The 22,536-nt window shown below is 39.1% G+C and overlaps 1 protein-coding gene across 5 annotated transcripts in view; it reads right to left on the reverse strand.

Moving 5' to 3' along the window:
- The window catches only part of DMD (dystrophin), a 2,245,117-nt gene that overhangs the window by 59,133 nt on the left and 2,163,448 nt on the right, over positions 1–22,536 (reverse strand). For all 5 annotated transcript variants that reach the window (XM_030933724.1, XM_030933725.1, XM_010376798.2 and 2 more), the window contains 4 exons: positions 5,663–5,829; positions 3,301–3,412; positions 1,604–1,740; positions 870–908 (listed from right to left, as the gene is read on the reverse strand). In XM_030933724.1, the coding sequence (XP_030789584.1) occupies positions 870–908; positions 1,604–1,740; positions 3,301–3,412; positions 5,663–5,829 (455 nt within the window). The remainder of the gene's footprint in view (positions 1–869; positions 909–1,603; positions 1,741–3,300; positions 3,413–5,662; positions 5,830–22,536) is intronic.

Consider the following 22,536-nt stretch of genomic DNA (forward strand, 5'->3'; position numbering starts at 1 on the left):
TCTGATTTTCAATAAATATTTAAATAAAGCATACTTTGAAATACCAAAAGTTTGTTATAACAACCCTACATAATGTAGTTTTAAAACAGGCACTTTGTTTGCTAATATATAAATCACAGGCCCCAAAAAAGAGTTTTCTAACATTATAAACTCTGAGATAAATTATCTGCTGGTATCTAACCTTAGTATTATTAATACACACCAATAGTAATAACAAAGAGTATAATATACTTTCCTCCTAGAGCAAAGGTATAATTATTTATGAGCTGAATATTTAGTTTGGAGAGGAGAGTAAAGTGAGTTTAGTTCAAAATTTGGAAAGCCTTGTATATAATGATTAGTCAAATAGCATGGCATAACCTGATAAACAGTCCGCACACCTCATTAAAATTATTCAGCCAAACTCAACATCATACTTTAAAACGAATTCTGATTTTTAATAGTTCACTTATAACAGACCCTAAAGATTCTAAAAAGCATCGAATCTCAAGAAGTATGGCTAAAGAATGTTATGATATAATCAGAAGGTTCTTCCTTGCTTTTATATGAAGAAATATATAAACATGTCTCCCAGGAATACAGCTAAAACTCCAGTAACTTCTTTGATTATAATTTGAATTCAAGCCAGGATTTCTGCTGGTTTGAATTTCACCTGGTGGAGGAACCAAAAAACCCACTCTGATTCTCCTGATCTGTGTAGATAGTACTTTCAAAATCTCATCAAGAAAAGAATAAAACAAACTGAAATGAAGGAAAGGGAATTAATATGTCCATAAAACAAAACAAAACAAAACAAACAAATAGAACAAAAGAAAACCAAGCAAGCGAATGTGTTGGTGGTAGCAGCACCCTTCAGCAAAAGTACTCACGCAGAATCTACCGGCCAGAAGTTGATCAGAGTAACGGGACTGCAAAACAAAAAATGAGGTGGTGAAGAGACACACGCAAACTCAGCTGCAAAAAAAATTTACTGAAAGGTCAAAATAAATAAAATCCAGCCAATTAAGTATGAACCATGGAAAGCAATAGCCAAACCAAGGTGTAAAGTGAATTAAAAGGAAAACAAACAGTTGTGTGACTGCCATCAGAGTTAAGGCAAAAAAGAGGAGCAGGTTTAAAAGAGGTGAAGACATCCCTTTGATCGTGAGAACCATTACTACTTACTGTGAAGTAGTTTTTTCCTGTGATTATATTTTCTCTTGAGTAGAAACAAGTGAGTAGATATGACCACACAATGAGATACAAAAAGACACACATTTACTGATTTGTGAGAGAGGAAAATCAAAATGAAATACTGGAATCCCTCATTTGTAAACAGTCCCATATTTCTTATAAGGCTTGTAAGGCAATTAGTGGCTGTATTGTGTTGTGGTTTTTTTTTTCCCCCTGTGAGATAAAGTTTAACTTTTGGAAAAAGAAATTGTCAAGTGAAGTGGGGAAATGGCAACTGGACATCAGCTTACTTTTCTCTTTTCAGCTAATGTAAATAAAAAGAAAGAAATAGAAGAGACTGTTTGCATTTGGGAGTGAAGGAGGGTGTTCAGCTGAGAGGAGTTCAAATATACATCAAACAAGAGTTTGTTCTGCTTTTGCCACTACTCACGTTTCCATGTTGTCCCCCTCTAAGACAGTCTGCACTGGCAGGTAGCCCATTCGGGGATGCTTCGCAAAATACCTTTTGGTTCGAAATTTGTTTTTTAGTACCTTGGCAAAGTCTCGAACATCTTCTCCTGATGTTGTCTAAAAGGGAGATCATGGTGAGATCAGATTTAGGACAGTATGATTTCAAAACTAATGACAACTCCAGTCTTCTGCTCCATGACACTTGTTTTGTAATTAAGGAGTTGTGGTCATGAGCAAAGGCTTTGGAATCAGACAAATGGGGCTCTGAAACCAGGCCTGGCATGTGCTAACTTGGATGCGTTATTTACTTCTCAGAGGCTCTGATCATCAGTAAAATGGGAGCAATAACACCTCGACATGTTGTTATGATAAATAAATGAAGCATACAAGCTTACTAGGCTACTCAATAAGTGGTAGTTTATAGGTCTTCAGGTCAAAAAGGTGATGTTAAATTTTACCACACTTTATGATATTTTAAAAACTACTTAGTACATAATGATAGCATGCTTCACCCACTAAATTTTGGTCTATTCACAGCATGGTACATTCTCAATCACTGACCATCTCTATAAGAGGAATAAAGGTGAGAAAGGCAAATATCTGGGAGGATCACTCTGATGATGGAAGAGAGAGATGCTCTAAAGCAGAGCTTCTCATACTTTGATGTGTATGGGAACCAGCTGCAGATCTCGCTAAAATGTGGTTTTTGATTTAGAGCATCAGGAGTTGGGGCCTGCAGTTTTGCATTTCTAATAAAAACCCAGGTAATGCCAATAGACATATGATTGTTGGTCAACAGACCATATCTTGAATAGCAAGCATATAAAGTTTAGAAAAGAGGAGAATGTAAGAATTAAAGAAAGAGAGGAGAAACACGAAGGGTGGCTCTACAGTAAACAGGGACACGTTTATTTTAGAGAAAACAAACCTGAGAGGAGCCTGTCTTTAATTCTTATGGAGATTTGTACTCAGGTCTGTCTGGCCACCAAGTCTACGCCCTTGCCATTGCACCAGTGATTTTTCACAGTTCTATTGGCCACTTAACATTTTCCTAGAACAACATCTTAGGAGATGGCTTCAACTCTTACTTATAGAACCTTGAGCAAATTATTTAACCTCAGGACCTCAGAGTCCTCATCTGTATAGAGGGGATAAAAATTATAGTACTTATTTTATACAGGGTAGTTTAAAAGATAAATGCCTAGCATTTAGTAAGTGTCAGCATATAAAATGGATTTTTAAAATGTTGTTAGTATGTAGGACAGATAATGAACAAGCAACATTGATTAAAAGTGGTAGGTTATGAATTTGGGGGAACCTAGAACCATACCCCATACTCAACATGCCTCATGGCCGTAAGATCGCCCCATACAGCCTCTAAGGCTGTGCAAAATAAATGTGAAAACATCTTCGATACATTCATGCACACAGAGTGAAAACCCTATTTATTTATCCAACAATATTTGTTGAGGGTCTATCATGTTCCATATGTGCCAGGCACTTCCCTAGGCACCAGGGATAGGGTAAATCCTGAAGCCTACAGTTGAGAGCCACTTTAGCTGGGGAACATCTAGGGAAGGGACAAATCACAGCATTACACATGATCTGCAGTACTGTACAAAACTGAAATGTATCCCAGGTGAACTAACTCTGAAGTCAGGCAGGTGTCTAACTTACCGGAGTGCAATATTCCACCATGGGATAGTGCATTTTATGGCCTTTTGCAACTCGACCAGAAAAAAAGCAGCTTTGGCAGATGTCATAATTAAAGTGCTTTAGACTCCTGTACCTGATAAAGAGCAAAAACAAACACATATGTATTTCTTCGAATCAAATTCCCAAAGAACACTCTTTAATAAACCTTCTACCACGTTCTAATTCGAGAAACAGAATGCAATGTTCGTTAGTCCCACAAGGTAAGTGATTAACTTCCTACCTCCAGATTTCTCCGATGACTCTCCTACAGTATCAAAACATTTTGGCAGAAAGATTATCCTATAAACATATGGAAGGAGGGAAGAAAAACTCGGCTCTTATTTAAACTCCACTAGGAACTCTTTGAGATTAAGTAGGAAGGTACTGGCAAATTTCCAGTCTTGAAAACCAAATACTCAAATTTAAAAGAACTTCCAGGAGAGACAGACTGATGCTGTGCATGCCCCTTACCCATCATGGGGACAAAAGTTTTCTGAAGCAATTATTTTCAAAAAATTGTCAAGATAAAGCAATTTCATAAGACAAAAGAAATGTGAACAAGAACTTGCAATTAAAACAAGTCTCACTTTAATAATGTTTTCTAATTGACTGATACGATTCATCTTCAGTTACTCGAATGACCTCTTTTATCTCTATCTCTTCAGAAATGTCTCACCACATTACCTACAAATGATAACCGAAGCCCCAAGAGAAAATGAAAATTGGATTAGATGGAAGAATTTATAACTTGTAAATACCAGTTGGTACATTTCCTCCATTATCAGAATGTGATATTCTTTGTTTCATACTCTCCTGCCTTTTGCTTTCTCAGATAAGAACCTTAGCCAATTCACATAAACATATTTCTTATGTCACATATGGAGAAGTGGGAAGGAAAGCTATCTTTTTTAGATCCCAACCATCTTTCAAGAGGGGAAAGGAGGAATGAGAAGTGCTGAGTCCTAAAATAATGTAATTTGCTAAGGGCAAAAGAATTGCAGGCGAAAGTGCTCTTTCAGATCCTCCAAAGCATTACTCTTTAGTTTATAAAAATTTCCCCTGTATACAAAAGCGCACTAGCTAAGGAAGCAGAGAAAAGATAGCTTAGAAATCTAAAGCAGTCACTTGTGGCTTCCCTTCCCCACTCCCCACCCCCATGGCATCATTTTTACCTGCCACGAAACCAGGAAGGAAAGAAGGTATCTTGCAAGCACTGCCTATTCACTGTTGTCTATCTAGGCTTCAGAAACCTCAAAAAGTTTTTGTAAAACCTCTTTGTAAACAGCATGACTATGGAAGGATCAACACCAAAAGTTAAAAAGCACTATGAATAAAAAGCATGCAACAGTACAAGGTAGTTATTAGAAAATAAAGTAACAAAACCAGTTCACACATAACTGGAAAAGAGTGTTTACTTAGCTGCTAAGTGGATTCTGCACAGGCATAGACCATATAGCTAGTTTACAACTTTGTGGCTTATTCATCACTATGGAAACCTTGATGTTGATTCACACATTTAAAGACATCACAGTTTCAGAATTAGGATTTAGGATTACTGTTAAGGGGGATTAATTCATTAAAAAAAAATCCGGTCTCCCCAAACAGGTCAACAGGGCTAAAGATTTAGTTAGCCTTGTTTTCCATGATATTTTAAGAATATGAGAATAACCTGCTATGTTTCCTGTGTCTTTCACTTAGAAATATATAAGGACTGGTTGTTTTTTAGCTGCATTGTGAATCTTCCATTTACTTGCATACTTTTTATTCCTTTAGAAGTTCATTGGGATAATATACAAAGAATGTAATCAGATTCACAGATAAAGAAGTAAGTTCTCAGATGCTGAAAACAATTCCTGTTACTTAAGGGAGAAAAAAAAAATGGTGCAAAGTGAATGAGAGACTGAGCTACTATTATGGTTCCTCCCAGAATAGAATCATCTCTCAGTTTTATAACTGATGCTTGGGAAGTTTCTATAAACAGAAAAGACCATGAAAAAGGAAAGATGGTAAAAATGTTTTGGTTCCAGGAAGGAGGAGGTACAGTTCATCTGTAATACCTCTGTGAAGACACGCGCTTTGTCCTGCTCAACCAAAAATGTGGCTCTGAAGAGCTGAAGAGTGAAGGTGGAAAGGGACACCAGCCTAATAAGTGAGATCCACCAAAATAACCTAGCGATCAGGAGGGTGACAGGAATGATCGATGTTCCAGCCCAATCGCCTTCTCTCCCACTTTGGAGAGGGATGAACTAACAGCAACTGGCACAGGAGATAAAAGATCAAGTCATAAAAAGGTGAAAAATGATGAGAAAAAAATGACATTTTTTTTTGTTGTTGTTCCTAATACCTGAATCCAATGATTGGACACTCCTTGCAGATGTTACATTTGGCCTGATGCTTGGCAGTTTCTGCAGCAGCCACTCTGTGCAGGACGGGCAGCCACACCATGGACTGGGGTTCCAGTCTCATCCAGTCTAGGAAGAGGGCCGCTTCAATCTCAGGCTTATTATTAGCCTGCAAAGACAGGAGGGAGAGAGAAGGAGGACAAAAGGATGAAAGAAAAGAAGGCAAGATGGCAAAGGAGTTGTATATCAGTTCAATTAATAAGTTAAACAAAAAAGAAAGAAAGAACAATGGTTGCAAAGCTAGGCTGGCTTTTCACAGCTTGTTTCTGCAAATGCTCCCTAATATCCAAAGCGCTACCTGCTCCTAAGGCTTTGGTAAACTGCCATTACTCTTTTTGGCTACTAGATGACAACAAAAGAAAACAAAAACAACAAATGAGAAAGGTAAAGCAAACTACACACCCGAGCGAGACTATATTTAATTCTAATTTTTGAACTGATACATGAAAGTTAGCCAGAAGTGAAATGCAGGTGTTTACTGATAAAATTTCAAAGGAGGGGGACAATTGATTTTTTTCTAGATAATCTATTTCTCATAGAATCATAATGAGGGGCTTTAAAATTCATCTGGTTCCCAAGCCTTATCTAATAGACAAACTGATTTTGTAGATCAGAAAAGTAGCTTTTCAAAGGCCATACAACTAGCAGCAGAGCTGATAATAGAATCCAAACCTCCTGGCTTAGTGCTGTTTCCATGATGCCCAGTTGATTCTGTCTGCCTATTTCTCTCTCTCTTTCAAAGTCTAAATGTAAGAAATACCATTCATCCCAGAGAGGACAACGATCTCAACAATCTCAGAATACCATCATTTGATTTATATGTTACTATATTCATGAATTTTAATTATACCTTATTTTTTCCAACCCTATAGGATTGTTTTAATTTATATTGTTAGATAGATTGACCCATATATTGACTACTTTTTTGCTCTTCATTGCTTTCTTTCATCTCCAATCTTCCATCTAGGATTAGTTCTGCCTGAAATATGTCCCTTAGAATTTCCTTTAGCTGTTGGTGGTACATTTCTCAAGCTTTGATTGTCTGAAAATACTTTTTACAAAAAAAAAAAAAAATCCATATTCCTGATAGTTATCTTCATTAAATATATATATATATATATATATTTTTTTTTTTTTTTGAGGCGGAGTCTCGCTCTGTCGCCCAGGCTGGAGTGCAGTGGCATGATCTTGACTCACTGCAATCTCTGCCTCCTAGGTTCAAGTGATTCTCATGCCTCAGCCTCCCAAGTAGCTGGGACTATGCGCGCACGTCACCACACCCGACTACTTTTTGTATTTTTAGTAGAGATGGGGTTTCACCATGTTGACCAGGCAGGTCTCGAACTCCTGACTTAAAATGATCTGCCCGCCTTGGCCTCCCAAAGTGCTGGGATAATAGGCATGAGCCACCGTGCCTGGCCCAAGTATAAAGTTTTTGGTGGAAAGGTTTTTGGGTCTTGTTTTTATTTTGTTTTTGAATACTGAAATATTACCCCACTTTCATGTATCTCTGTTGCTGTTGAGAAGTCAATAGTAAAGATGACTGCTCCTCCTTTAAAGATAATCTATCCTTTTCCTATCTTGTGCTGTGTTTCTAGGATTTGATTTAGACTGCTTAGGATTCACTGGACTCCTTAAACATGTGATTTAGAGTCTTTAATCAGCTCTGGAATCTTCTCATTCTCTCAACAAATAGTGCCTCTTCTCCATTCCTTCTCTATTCTACTTTCAGAACTCTGTTAGATAAATGTTAGACTTCTTCAATCTATATTTCTCTGAACAGGCCTTCCCTAGTTCCCCCTGTCTGCCCCACATCTTTTTAAAAATCCTTATTTGCTTCATTCTTTCTAATTCCTTCTGCCTTACTGTCTGGGTATCCATTTCTCTTGCCAGTCTGCTGTAAACCCATAAAGGTTAAAATTTTGATTACTGTACTTTTGATATCTAGAAATACTACTTGGTCATTTTTAAGGTAACTTCTCAAGTTTGTAGTTCCCTGCAGATATTTTTCAATGTTGTTTTTTTTTTTTTCTAACTGCATAATTTTAAAAAAAATCTAATAATTCTGGAATATGATATCATTGTAGGTCTGCTTCTATGATTTGCTATTTCTTCTGGTTCTCATTCACCTTGATTTCTTTCTTTTTCCACCTTGATTTCTTGTGCGCTTAATGTTCTTTACTACATACTAAATTGACCTTACAAATATTTTCTAGAGATAAATAAAAGTTTGAGCCTAGAATAAAAGTGCTTTCTCCAGAGATGATTTTCATTTGCTTTTCCAAGAAGCAAGAAGCATTACTTATTCCACAGCCAATTTCAGTTGAATATATGACATGGGAATACTTAGTATCACACAAGTAATGGGTATTTAAGCTGCAAACCCAAGTTGCTTCTCTTGTAATGTGGTTTGCTAATAAAGGACATATCCACATTTCAGATAGAAAGGCAAGAGGGTTTAGACTGACAGGTCATTTGGCTTATAACACTGATCACCTCAACAGTACTCCAGTCATTACCCCTAATTCTAAATTTAGCAACACTATAATAAACTGTTTAACTTTGGATTTCCTAGCTGCAACATCATATCAGTTCAAACTTCTGATCGAATGCTACTGTTTACCAAAGACCTAGAATCAACCTAAATGCCCACCAGTGGTAGACTGGATAAAGAAAATGTGGTACCTGTACACCCTGGAATACTATGGAGTCAGAAAAAGAATGAGAACATGTTCTTTGCAGGAACATGGATGGAGCTGGAGGCCATTATCCTTAGCAAACTAATGTAGGAACAGAAAACCAAGTATTGTATGTTTTCCCTTGTAAGTGGGAATTAAATGATGAGAACACATGGGCAGATAGAGGGGAAAAACACACACTGTGGTTTATCAGGGGATGGAGGGTGGGAGGAGGGAGAGGATCAGGAAAATAACTAATGGGTACTCAGCTTGGGTGACAAAATAATCTGTACAACAAACCCCCATGACACAAGTTTACCTCATAAGAAACCTAGACATGTACCCCTGAACTTAAAAGTTAAATTTTAAAAAGTTGTTGCTGAGCACTTTTCTCTGTGTAGAGTTCCATCGCAGAGGTACTTTGTGGGGAAAAAAATGTTTATAATGAATTATGGAATCTAAAGATGAAAAAGATCATGCAAGTCAATTCATCCTTTTGGCATGGCACCACAGAGCTGTAAGACTTTCAAGTTTCATTGAGTCCAAACTCAGCATTCATTGAATCCAAACTCTTACCCATGTCAGTGTGTGCTTACAGCCACTACACCACTCATGTGAGAGACCTGGGAAGCATCCTTAGAAGGTGATCTTGAACATCTATGTCCAGATAACCCTGTCAAAAGTGCTTCATCACATTGAGCTGAAATCCATTAGCACAGCATATAGGAGTAGAAGTTCCAGAGTGAAACCACTGGAGTTCAGATCTCAGCTTCACCACTCACTGGCTGTGTGACCTTAGGAAAATAACTTAATCTCTCTGTGTCTTAATTTGCCTCTGCTACGAAGTGGAAATATTAATAGTGCCTACTTCATAGAGTTATTTTACGATTACATGAGTCAACAAATGAAAGGCAATTGGAACTGTGTCTGAGACACAGCAAGAATCATGTTTGCTATTGTTATTGTCATTTTTATCATCCATCTGACCAGCAACCCAGAAGTTCTTTTCTTTGAACAGCTCTTTAAATATTTTACCAGAGCTGTCTTGTCTGTCTATGCCTCTTCATTCCTATTCTTTTTATTTCTTCTTCATATGACACTGCTTAGTTTGCCATTGTCATTTAGAAAACTATTCTTCAAATATAATTGCTGAGAATGTACCTCTGTTTCTCCAGACAGTGTAACTGGATTACCTTCTTTTGTTCTGTACTGTAGGCTCACATAGAGTTCCTACTCAAGTAAAATCTCTGAGTCAGTGTTTCCCTGTATGTCCAGCAGATCAATCGTCCAGCAAAATGCTTCATGAGAAGGTCAAATTAATTAAAGAAATACTGCACATTATATCTGCCTCTTAAAATTCTTAGTGCACGTGAACATACTAAAGGCTGAGAAGGTCATCAGTAAAGAAACATGTTAATCAGCTCTGGAATCTTCCGAGAGAGAGAGAGAGAGAAAACACGCAAGAAAGAGTCACTGCTGAAGGGGCGATTTAATAACAGTTTTCAATTATGTGAATGGCTCTCGCATAGGGGCCTGTGACCAGCTGTTCGATCTCTCCACTGAGGACAGAACAAGAAGAAACAGACGTAAGCAGCATGAAGAATTTAGGCTGTAGCTCATACGGAAGAATTTCCTGATGCTGAAAGTTGTTAAAGCATTAGTGTGAATTACCAAGGGAGGCTGTAGAATGTTCTACTCTTTCAAAATACTATAGATTCTTCTGTGCTTAAAGGTTGAACATTCTGAAATTTCTGTCTAGCCCCTAAGATGCAAGCTCCATTATTTTGGCTCTTTTAAAACTGCTCACCTATGCCAACTGACAGCACTGAAGACAAGGTATGGGGATTCACATTCTCATTCTGTTTCAATCCTTCATTTTTATGACAAACTATTCTATATCCTAGTGGTATATTCCCTCTCCTTTTGTCTGGCGATAAAGAAGGAAAGAATTAAAAACCAGGCAAGCTTCTGTAAAGACCTAACAGAACTAGAATTAAACTCAGCTAAAATTACATTTCGATCATTCTAGAAAAAAATATATAGGGATAGACTGTAATAGCAGGAAGTTATTAAGGTTAAAAGATAAGTATGATGGCATTCGTTGGACTGAGATAATCTTTGTAAGTACCATTATTTGTTGAGATACATAAAAGTCTCAGATATATTTCTCTCTCAGTATCAAGGGTGACCCTGTCCTCATCCCTAAACACCAGTTTCAAGCCATCCTAGCAAAATCTCTTGGAAAGGTCATTTAGCCCTGGGTTTTGTTTTGTTTGTTGGCTTTGTTTAGTTTTGCTTTTGCTGTTGTTTTGGCAGTAACTCCATTTTCCCCTTCTATGTCATGCACACACAAAAAGTAAAGCTATCACAGCTCCTTCCATTGTGATAGTCACAGTCTGGAATTATGTTGGGTTTCTCCTCTTTTTCTGTTGATCTTCACCTGTCAGCAACTATCCATAACATAAAGGCTAGGGGAGGGGAAGGAATCAGTTGTCATTATTATTGCTCTGTTACAACACATTGGAGGGTGGCTTCATACAAATGTCACCTTTATACAAATATAACAAGGTATAAAGACAGTTAAAGAATTCTCAATATCTGGAATTTCTAGCAAAGGGATCTAACTATCAATATAATAAGTTCAAAGGGCATTACATGGCAAGTGTGGAGGTAGGAGAGTTGCCAGGGTTCCGAGTAACTTTTGGATTTCTTTGATGTTGTGCTTTCCATAAATCCTTGGACACTGAAGGGCTAACTGGCTGCCAGGAGGTCCACCTGAATACTCATTTTTCTCTCAAGGTAATAACACTAATTCATGGCTACAGAAGGAATGCAATTAAGTATTTCTCAGCAAGCCCTACATCCCAGCTACCATAAACATATATGTTGTATTTTTAAGAGAAGGCAATTGGCATTTCAATTGTGAGGATTGTGAAAACCATGTGAATAGTTAATAAACTACAGTAATTAGTACAGTTGTCCCTCAGTATATGCTAGGGGTTGCTTCCTGGCCCCCTGCAGCCTCACTCCCACGGGACTCTTGAGATACAGCAAAATCCATGCATACTCAAGTCCCACAGTAGGCCCAGCTGAACCCATATCCGCAGGTTTCACATCTCTTGAATACTGTATTTTTGATACGCATTTGGTCGAAAACAATCCACTTATAAGTGGACCCACACAGTTCAAACCTGTATTTTTCAAGGGTCAACTCTATATGGAGAAGTAAACATTAGGCAAGAGACTGTGCCCAGTAATTCTCAGATAACAAGAAACTACCATCCTGGAAACAATACATAACGAGACCTCGTTAATTTCTTTCCTAAATTGCAGATTAATTAAAGACAGGAACTATACTTCTGGACTCTGTTAAAATCTGCTGAATTGAACAGTGGGTGGGAATTCGGCTGCAATGTGATCACAAGAAATAAAAGGAAGATTATAAAATCTGTATGAAGTCAGAATTTTAAAAACCTGCCTAGTCATCCTGAAGAGCAAAAACATAAACTTATAAAGATTTTGTAAAGAGTAGAAGACAAAATAAGTTACTTTCTCAAACTGTCCAAAATTTACTTTATAGATTAAAGTAAATGTCCTTGTGTTGGTTTCTCTGTGATGGTATCACACATAAAAGGCTAACAGACTTCATCTGGACTTAGAAGGTACGTGTAGAATGATCTGGCTTAAAATATAGGTATACACAAAATTCACACTTGGGACCCTTGAAAGGAACTGCACAGGCAGACAGCTTTTCTCTAGGTCAGTGGTTCTCGACCGGAAATGATGTCATACCCCAGAGGAAATAAAACAATGTTTGGAGTGTCGACCAAAAACATCAGAGAAAAACATCTCCAAATATGTTGAATTTATTTCTGAATTAGAAATGAGGATTACAACCCAAGATGCATTTGAAGAGGAGACGGTAGAGGGAAACTTTTATTGGTAAAAGCAGAAGTTTACATAAGCTGCTTGGAAACATAGTTCGTTGGTTTCAGATGCTCAACGCCAGAACTGGTGTCAGTTTATTAGTGGAGATGCCATTACTGGGCAGATGTTCTTTTGAGAGCATCTTATGTGCACTGCTGCAGTCCTAACAAAGGAATTTCTTGTGGGGCGATTTTAGAAAGTCCTTGAGACAGTCTTTATCTCAGGCATGTAACCATGAACCCTCCTCCTTTCATTCTCTGCTGGTTCTAGTTAGTTTGGGACTGACAAAGTGATTTCATCCTGGTATCTTTTACGGGAGACACTTTTGGTTGTTGCAACTGGCAGGGTGGGGGTGAGGGGGTGCGTTGAGGGGGTGCGTTGAGGTGGTGCTACTAGCATTTAGTAGATAGAGGCCAGGATTCTGCTAAACAGCAGTACACAGGGCAGCTTCCCACAGCAAAAAACTAGAATGATTCAGGCCAAAGCATCAGCAGCACCAAGGTTGAGAAACCCTGCCCCAATGTTAACATCTTACATAACCATGTGGTTCATTTGTCAAAACTAAGAAATCAACATTGACTCATCACTATTCACTAAACACAGACTTCCCTGAGAGTCCTGCAGGGCATTTAATAAGCCGGCAACTATCCTCTACAACACAGAAATTGGGAGGCTATGATGGGCCTATTCAACTGCCAAAATGCCACACTGTTTCATAAACTGAGGGTAGAGAGAACAAAAAGGAAATTAACAGCCCCAAACTAGAAGTCACAAGGAAACATGCTAAAATTGTAGACTCAGATTTGAAATCAAGTTGCTTCTCAAACTGACAACTCTACGCAGTGTATTCCAAGATAAACAGTTGCAGAAATTTATTTATTTAATCATGGGAAATAACGATCCCAAGCAAGGTAAAGCAGGTCTGTGTGTATGTGTGTGTATACACGTGTGTGTGTGTTTTGATTTTACTTAGTAGAGGTCATAACCATTTAGAGAAAAAATAAGAACTAAATATACAAATATTAAATACCTACATGTCCACAAATAGAATTTCTAAACATTTTTATTTATGGAAAATATTGTGGGCAAACTACAGATTTTTTTTTTTTATTTTTTTTTTATTTTTTATTATACTTTAAGTTCTAGGGTACATGTGCATAACGTGCAGGTTTGTTACATATGTATACTTATGCCATGTTGGTGTGCTGCACCCATCAACTCGTCAGCACCCATCAATTCATCATTTATATCTTGTATAACTCCCCAATGCAAGCCCTCCCTCCTCCCCCCTCCCCCCTCCCCATGATAGGCCCCAGTGCGTGATGTTCCCCTTCCCGAGTCCAAGTGATCTCATTGTTCAGTTCCCACCTATGAGTGAGAACATGCGGTGTTTGGTTTTCTGTTCTTGTGATAGTTTGCTAAGGATGATGGTTTCCAGCTGCATCCATGTCCCTACAAAGGACGCAAACTCATCCTTTTTTATGGCTGCATAGTATTCCATGGTGTATATGTGCCACATTTTCTTAATCCAGTCTGTCACAGATGGACATTTGGGTTGATTCCAAGTCTTTGCTATTGTGAATAGTGCTGCAATAAACATACGTGTACATGTGTCTTTGTAGTAGAATAATTTGTAATCCTTTGGGTATATACCCAGTAGTGGGATGGCTGGGTCATATGGTACATCTAGTTCTAGATCCTTGAGGAATTGCCATACTGTTTTCCATAATGGTTGAACTAGTTTACAATCCCACCAACAGTGTAAAAGTGTTCCTATTTCTCCACATCCTCTCCAACACCTGTTGTTTCCTGACTTCTTAATGATTGCCATTCTAACTGGTGTGAGATGGTATCTCATTGTGGTTTTGATTTGCATTTCTCTGATGGCGAGTGATGATGAGCATTTTTTCATGTGTCTGTTGGCTGTATGAATATCTTCTTTTGAGAAATGTCTGTTCATATCCTTTCCCCACTTTTGATGGGGTTGTTTGTTTTTTTCTCGTATATTTGTTTGAGTTCTTTGTAGATTCTGGATATTAGCCCTTTGTCAGATGAGTAGGTTGCAAAAATTTTCTCCCATTCTGTAGGTTGCCTGTTCACTCTGATGGTAGTTTCTTTTGCTGTGCAAAAGCTCTTTAGTTTAATTAGATCCCATTTGTCAATTTTTGCTTTTGCTGCCGTTGCTTTTGGTGTTTTAGACATGAAGTCCTTGCCCATGCCTATGTCCTGAATGGTACTACCTAGATTTTCTTCTAGGGTTTTTATGGTATTAGGTCTAACATTTAAGTCTCTAATCCATCTTGAATTAATCTTCGTATAAGGGGTTAGGAAAGGATCCAGTTTCAGCTTTCTACTTATGGCTAGCCAATTTTCCCAGCACCATTTATTAAATAGGGAATCCTTTCCCCATTTCTTGTTTCTCTCAGGTTTGTCAAAGATCAGATGGCTGTAGATGTGTGGTATTATTTCTGAGGACTCTGTTCTGTTCCATTGATCTATATCTCTGTTTTGGTACCAGTACCATGCTGTTTTGGTTACTGTAGCCTTGTAGTATAGTTTGAAGTCAGGTAGCGTGACGCCTCCAGCTTTGTCCTTTTGACTTAGGATTGTCTTGGCAATGCGGGCCCTTTTTTGGTTCCATATGAACTTTAAAGCAGTTTTTTCCAATTCTGTGAAGAAACTCATTGGTAGCTTGATGGGGATGGCATTGAATCTATAAATAACCTTGGGCAGTATGGCCATTTTCACGATATTGATTCTTCCTATCCATGAGCATGGTATGTTCTTCCATTTGTTTGTGTCCTCTTTTATTTCACTGAGCAGTGGTCTGTAGTTCTCCTTGAAGAGGTCCTTTACATCCCTTGTAAGCTGGATTCCTAGGTATTTTATTCTCTTTGAAGCAATTGTGAATGGAAGTTCATTCCTGATTTGGCTCTCTGCTTGTCTGTTACTGGTGTATAAGAATGCTTGTGATTTTTGCACATTAATTTTGTATCCTGAGACTTTGCTGAAGTTGCTTATCAGCTTAAGGAGATTTTGGGCTGAGACGATGGGGTTTTCTAAATATACAATCATGTCATCTGCAAACAGGGACAATTTGACTTCTTCTTTTCCTAACTGGATACCCTTGATTTCTTTCTCTTGCCTGATTGCCCTAGCCAGAACTTCCAACACTATGTTGAATAGGAGTGGTGAGAGAGGGCATCCCTGTCTTGTGCCAGTTTTCAAAGGGAATTTTTCCAGTTTTTGCCCATTCAGTATGATATTAGCTGTGGGTTTGTCATAAATAGCTCTTATTATTTTGAGGTACATTCCATCAATACCGAATTTATTGAGCGTTTTTAGCATGAAGGGCTGTTGAATTTTGTCAAAAGCCTTTTCTGCATCTATTGAGACAATCATGTGGTTCTTGTCTTTGGTTCTGTTTATATGCTGGATTACGTTTATTGATTTGCAAATGTTGAACCAGCCTTGCATCCCAGGGATGAAGCCCACTTGATCATGGTGGATAAGCTTTTTGATGTGCTGCTGAATCCGGTTTGCCAGTATTTTATTGAGAATTTTTGCATCAATGTTCATCAGGGATATTGGTCTAAAATTCTCTTTTTTTGATGTGTCTCTGCCAGGCTTTGGTATCAGGATGATGTTGGCCTCATAAAATGAGTTAGGGAGGATTCCCTCTTTTTCTATTGATTGGAATAGTTTCAGAAGGAATGGTACCAGCTCCTCCTTGTACCTCTGGTAGAATTCAGCTGTGAATCCATCTGGTCCTGGACTTTTTTTGGTGGGTAGGCTATTAATTGTTGCCTCAATTTCAGAGCCTACTATTGGTCTATTCAGGGATTCAACTTCTTCCTGGTTTAGTCTTGGGAGAGTGTAAGTGTCCAGGAATTTATCCATTTCTTCTAGATTTTCTAGTTGATTTGCGTAGAGGCGTTTATAGTATTCTCTGATGGTAGTTTGTATTTCTGTGGGGTCAGTGGTGATATCCCCTTTATCATTTTTTATTGCGTCTATTTGATTCCTCTCTCTTTTCTTCTTTATTAGCCTTGCTAGCGGTCTGTCAATTTTGTTGATCTTTTCAAAAAACCAACTCCTGGATTCATTGATTTTTTGGAGGGTTTTTTGTGTCTCTATCTCCTTCAGTTCGGCTCTGATCTTAGTTATTTCTTGCCTTCTGCTAGCTTTTGAATGTGTTTGCTCTTGCCTCTCTAGTTCTTTTAATTGTGATGTTAGAGTGTCAATTTTAGATCTTTCCTGCTTTCTCTTGTGGGCATTTAGTGCTATAAATTTCCCTCTACACACTGCTTTAAATGTGTCCCAGAGATTCTGGTATGTTGTATCTTTGTTCTCATTGGTTTCAAAGAACATCTTTATTTCCGCTTTCATTTCGTTATGTACCCAGTAGTCATTCAGGAGCAGGTTGTTCAGTTTCCATGTAGTTGAGCGGTTTTGATTGAGTTTCTTAGTCCTGAGTTCTAGTTTGATTGCACTGTGGTCTGAGAGACAGTTTGTTATAATTTCTGTTCTTTTACATTTGCTGAGGAGTGCTTTACTTCCAATTATGTGGTCAATTTTGGAATAAGTGCGATGTGGTGCTGAGAAGAATGTATATTCTGTTGATTTGGGGTGGAGAGTTCTATAGATGTCTATTAGGTCCGCTTGGTGCAGAGATGAGTTCAATTCTTGGATATCCTTGTTAACTTTCTGTCTCGTTGATCTGTCTAATGTTGACAGCGGAGTGTTGAAGTCTCCCATTATTATTGTATGGGAGTCTAAGTCTCTTTGTAAGTCTCTAAGGACTTGCTTTATGAATCTGGGTGCTCCTGTATTGGGTGCATATATATTTAGGAGAGTTAGCTCTTCCTGTTGAATTGATCCCTTTACCATTATGTAATGGCCTTCTTTGTCTCTTTTGATCTTTGATGGTTTAAAGTCTGTTTTATCAGAGACAAGGATTGCAACCCCTGCTTTTTTTTGTTCTCCATTTGCTTGGTAGATCTTCCTCCATCCCTTTATTTTGAGCCTATGTATGTCTCTGCATGTGAGATGGGTCTCCTGAATACAGCAGACTGATGGGTCTTGACTCTTTATCCAGTTTGCCAGTCTGTGTCTTTTAATTGGAGCATTTAGTCCATTAACATTTAAGGTTAATATTGTTATGTGTGAACTTGATCCTGCCATTATGATATTAACTGGTTATTTTGCTCGTTAGTCGATGCAGTTTCTTCCTAGCCTCGATGGTCTTTACATTTTGGCATGTTTTTGTGATGGCTGGTACCGGTTGTTCCTTTCCATGTTTAGGGCTTCCTTCAGGGTCTCTTGTAAGGCAGGCCTGGTGGTGACAAAATCTCTAAGCATTTGCTTATCTGTAAAGGATTTTATTTCTCCTTCACTGATGAAACTTAGTTTGGCTGGATATGAAATTCTGGGTTTAAAATTCTTTTCTTTAAGAACGTTGAATATTGGCCCCCACTCTCTTCTGGCTTGTAGAGTTTCTGCCGAGAGATCTGCTGTTAGTCTGATGGGCTTCCCTTTGTGGGTTACCCGACCTTTCTCTCTGGCTGCCCTTAAGATTTTTTCCTTCATTTCAACTTTGGTGAATCTGGCAATTATGTGTCTTGGAGTTGCTCTTCTGGAGGAGTATCTTTGTGGCGTTCTCTGTATTTCCTGAATTTGAATGTTGGCCTGCCCTACTAGGTTGGGGAAGTTCTCCTGGATGATATCCTGAAGAGTGTTTTCCAACTTGGTTCCATTTTCCCCCTCACTTTCAGGCACCCCAATCAGACGTAGATTTGGTCTTTTTACGTAATCCCATACTTCTTGCAGGCTTTGCTCATTTCTTTTTCTTCTTTTTTCTTTTGGTTTCTCTTCTCGCTTCATTTCATTCATTTGATCTTCAATCGCTGATACTCTTTCTTCCAGTTGATCGAGTCGGTTACTGAAGCTTGTGCATTTGTCACGTATTTCTCGTGTCATGGTTTTCATCTCTGTCATTTCGTTTATGATCTTCTCTGCATTAATTAGTCTAGCTGTCAATTCTTCCACTCTTTTTTCAAGATTTTTAGTTTCTTTGCGCTGGGTACGTAATTCCTCCTTTAGCTCTGAGAAGTTTGATGGACTGAAGCCTTCTTCTCTCCTCTCGTCCAAGTCATTCTCTGACCAGCTTTGATCCGTTGCTGGCGATGGGCTGCGCTCCTTTGCAGGGGGAGATGCGCTCTTATTTTTTGAATTTCCAGCTTTTTTGCCCTGCTTCTTCCCCATCTTTGTGGTTTTATCTGTCTCTGGTCTTTGATTGTGGTGACGTACTGATGGGGTTTTGGTATAGGTGTCCTTCCTGTTTGATAGTTTTCCTTCTGACAGTCAGAAGGACTGTCTGTTGGTCTGTTGGAGATTGCTTGAGGTCCACTCCAGACCCTGTTTGCCTGGGTATCAGCAGCAGAGGTTGCCGAAGATAGAATATTGCTGAACAGCGAGTGTACCTGTCTGATTCTTCCCTTGGAAGTGTCCTCTCAGGGGTGTACTCCACCCTGTGAGGTGTGGGGTGTCAGACTGCCCCTAGTGGGGGATTTCTCCCAGCTAGGCTACTCAGGGGTCAGAGATACACCTGAGCAGGCAGTCTGTCCGTTCTCAGATCTCAACCTCCGCGTTGGGAGATCCACGGCTTTCCCCAAAGCTGTCAGACAGAGTCGTTCGCGTCTGCACCGGCTCCCGCTACTTCCCCTGTTGGTCTTCAGCTGTGCGCTGTCCCCAGAGGTGGAGACTACAGAGACAGGCAGGCTTCCTTGAGCTGCTGTGAGCTCCACCCAGTTCGAGCTTCCCAGCGGCTTTGTTTACCTACTTAAGCCTCAGCAATGGCGGGCGCCCCTCCCCCAGCCTCGCTGCTGCCTTGCCGATAGATCGCGGCAGACTGCTGTGTTAGCAGTGAGGGAGGCTTCGTGGGCGTGGGACCCTCCCGGCCAGGATTGGGATATATTCTCCTGGGGTGCCTGTATGCTTACAGCGCAGTATTGGGGTGGGAGTTACCCGATTTTCCAGGTGTTGTGTGTCTCAGTTCCCCTGGCTAGGAAAACGGATCCCCTTCCCCCTTGCGCTTCCAGGTGAGGCGATGCCTCGCCCTGCTTCAGCTCTCGCTGGTCAGGCTGCAGCAGCTGACCAGCACCGATTGTCCGGCACTCCCTAGTGAGATGACCCCAGTACCTCAGTTGAAAATGCAGAAATCACCGGTCTTCTGTGTCGCTCGCGCTGGGAGTTGGAGACTGGAGCTGTTCCTATTCGGCCATCTTGCTCCGCCTCGACCGAAAGCTTTTCTCAAACTACAGATTTTTAAAAAGGGTAATCTCTCCTTTGTGGCTCATATGGTTTGGCTGTGTCCCCACCCAAATCTCATCTTGAATTATAACTCCCACAGTTCCCACGTGTCATGGGAGGAGCCTGGTGGGAGGTGATTGACTTATGGGGGTTGGCCTTTCCTGCGCTGTTCTTGTGATAGTGAATGGTCTCACGCTATCTGATGGTTTTAAAAATGGGAGTTTCTCTGCACAAGCTCTTTTTTTGCCTGCTGCCATCCACGTAAGTTGTGACTTGTTCCTCCTTGCCTTCTGCCATGATTGTGAGACCTCCCCAGCCATGTGGAACTGTAAGTCCAGTAACCCTCTCTCTTTTGTAAATTGCCCAGTCTCAGGTATGTCTTTATCAGCAGCATGAAAATGGACTAATACAGTGGCCATTTTCATTTGCTATTTTCATTAGTAAAATGTTCCCTTCATAAATCCAAAAAATCATTTCAGTGTCATTGCCATTGTTAATAGGTAATGGCATCAATAGCTGACAACTCAACTTTTCTGTCCCTTGTTATAAAAAGCCTTAGCATTTGGAAAGATTTGCTGAATTTAAATTGATAAAAACTGTTTTTTTTTTGGATTACAGTCTGTACACAAAGATTTATAACTACAAGGAAAATGGTTAGTCAGGGTCAGACAGTATAGGACAGGCAGTCCCTGACTGTTCCCTGATCTGTTATTACAATTTCTTTAACAACCTCGAAATCTACCAAGGGCATCAGTGGAATATTTTACATAAGAGAGAAGTCTGCACCAGCAAAGAACATAAAAGGAGGAACAAGAACAAGTTGTAAAGAATATTAATGACTCTTCTTCCAAACAATCCCAATTTTTATGAAAATCAAATGAGTGATTAAAAAAATCTCTATAAAACTATACAAAACCTGCAAGTAACAAATAAAACAGAAGGAAGGTGACATTTTGATCCTTTTAGACACAAGATACTTGGGTTTTACCTTTGAGTTACTGAGGAAACTACAGTGTAGGGACACAAGGGATCGTTTATATGAGGTTCTATACAATGGTTTTTCACATCTGGCTCTTAGTGTGTGTTTCTATTCAGAGAACAGTTGGTCTCATGTGACATGCCACACTCTATGTACAACACTGTTTTCTATATCTTATAGCTCTGTTACAAGAGTTGTTACCCAGAAGATCAGGTAAGACTTTGCTGATCATAGCCAAGCTTTGAAATAAGTACAATAATCCATTTCCCTTTCTGCCTTTATAACATTTAGCATAGAATCAAAGAAACTTAGGGATAAGTAACTTTTGAGATAACCTGTTTTAACTTTACGTTACAGATAAGAAAAGGCCCAACGAGGTTAAGGAAACAGCTTAAGATTATCTATGATTTTAATACTGAAATATATATGCTTAAAATAGTCTTAAAAAGACAGGACAAAAGTGATTTCCTATGGGAAAAAGCAAGGTGATCCCCAAAATCTTTTGAATCTTTAATTTGTTTGAAAGTACTTGAGTCTGATAGCTAAGTAAGCAAGACCCACTTAGGACAATGTCCAGGTACTAAATCTTCAACTGAATTATATGCCGATAACATGGCTGCGAGAGCCAATGGAAGGTGCAAGTGAATACCCCACAACACTGATAAATGCATACTTATATCTCGTCTGAACACCTCCTTTTCCCCTTCCTTTCAGCATTACATGTCCCTCGTACCATTAGATGCTATGGCACATATGAGCTACCTGGACTGACAGGTGCAGGTCTATATATATTGAAGTGGCAAAAAGGAAAAAAAGAAACAAAACTCTATGAGCTTCTCAAATCAGCAGAGTTTTCATGTTACACGTTTTAATTATGTCAGTGTGTTGTTCCCATAAAACAGTTGGTTAATATGGAAATATATTTATTAGACATATGTTTATGTTGCTCTCTGGAGAAAGGACTTTCGATTCTATACACTGCCATTTTAAATGATTCCAAGACAAAAATAGTATCCAATGGCAGTTCAGTAAAGAGAGATATCATTTTTTGTATACTCAGAACCACCTTGGATGTCCACAGTGATATTCATGAATACACAGGGGAGAGGTAGAAGCTCTTCTTTACATAAGAAAATGGTCTAATACATGCAGAAAGAATGGTAGAATTAGGAAACCACTATTATGCAACCACCAATATTATAACTGAATTAGACACGGATCATCAATAAATGCTAAAACCATAGAGTGAAAGGTTAAGGAATGGATATTATAATATGTCAAAATATCCAAAAATTACTTTCTAAATTACAAAGGGAAAAGGATATTTTACAAGGAAAGTATCTGGCAGATACCACCTTAACCTTCTTAGTGATACCAATAGGAACAAAATGTTATTTTGTCCCTCCAGATTGTGATACAGTGGTAGGTACAGAGCATCATCTTATCGTCCTTTGGCCGAAAAATGTTAACATTAATTGAATCACAAGGGAACTGTCAGAAAAGCCCAGAGTATGGGATATTCTTCAAGAAAACTGGCCTGAACTCTTCAAAAATGTCAACATCAGCCTGGCGTGGTGGCTCATACCTGTAACCCCAGTACTTTGGGAGGCTAAGGCAGGTGGATCGCCTGAGGTCAGGAATTCAAGACCAGCCTGGCCAACATGGTGAAACCCCGTCTCTACTAAAAATACAAAAATTAGCTGGGTGTGGTGGTGCCTCCCTGTAATCCCAGCTACTTATGAGGCTGAGGTGGAGAGTCGCTTGAACTCGGGAGGCAGAGGTTGCAGTGAGCTGAGGGCGCACCACTGCACTCTAGCCTGGGTGACACAGTGAGACTCTGTCCCCCACTTAAAAAGTCAGTGTCATTAAAGGAAAAAAAAAAAAAAATGCTGGGCGACTGTTGAAAACTAAATGAAGGTAC

Source organism: Rhinopithecus roxellana, chromosome 7, assembly GCF_007565055.1.
Source record: "Rhinopithecus roxellana isolate Shanxi Qingling chromosome 7, ASM756505v1, whole genome shotgun sequence".
Taxonomy (NCBI): domain Eukaryota; kingdom Metazoa; phylum Chordata; class Mammalia; order Primates; family Cercopithecidae; genus Rhinopithecus; species Rhinopithecus roxellana.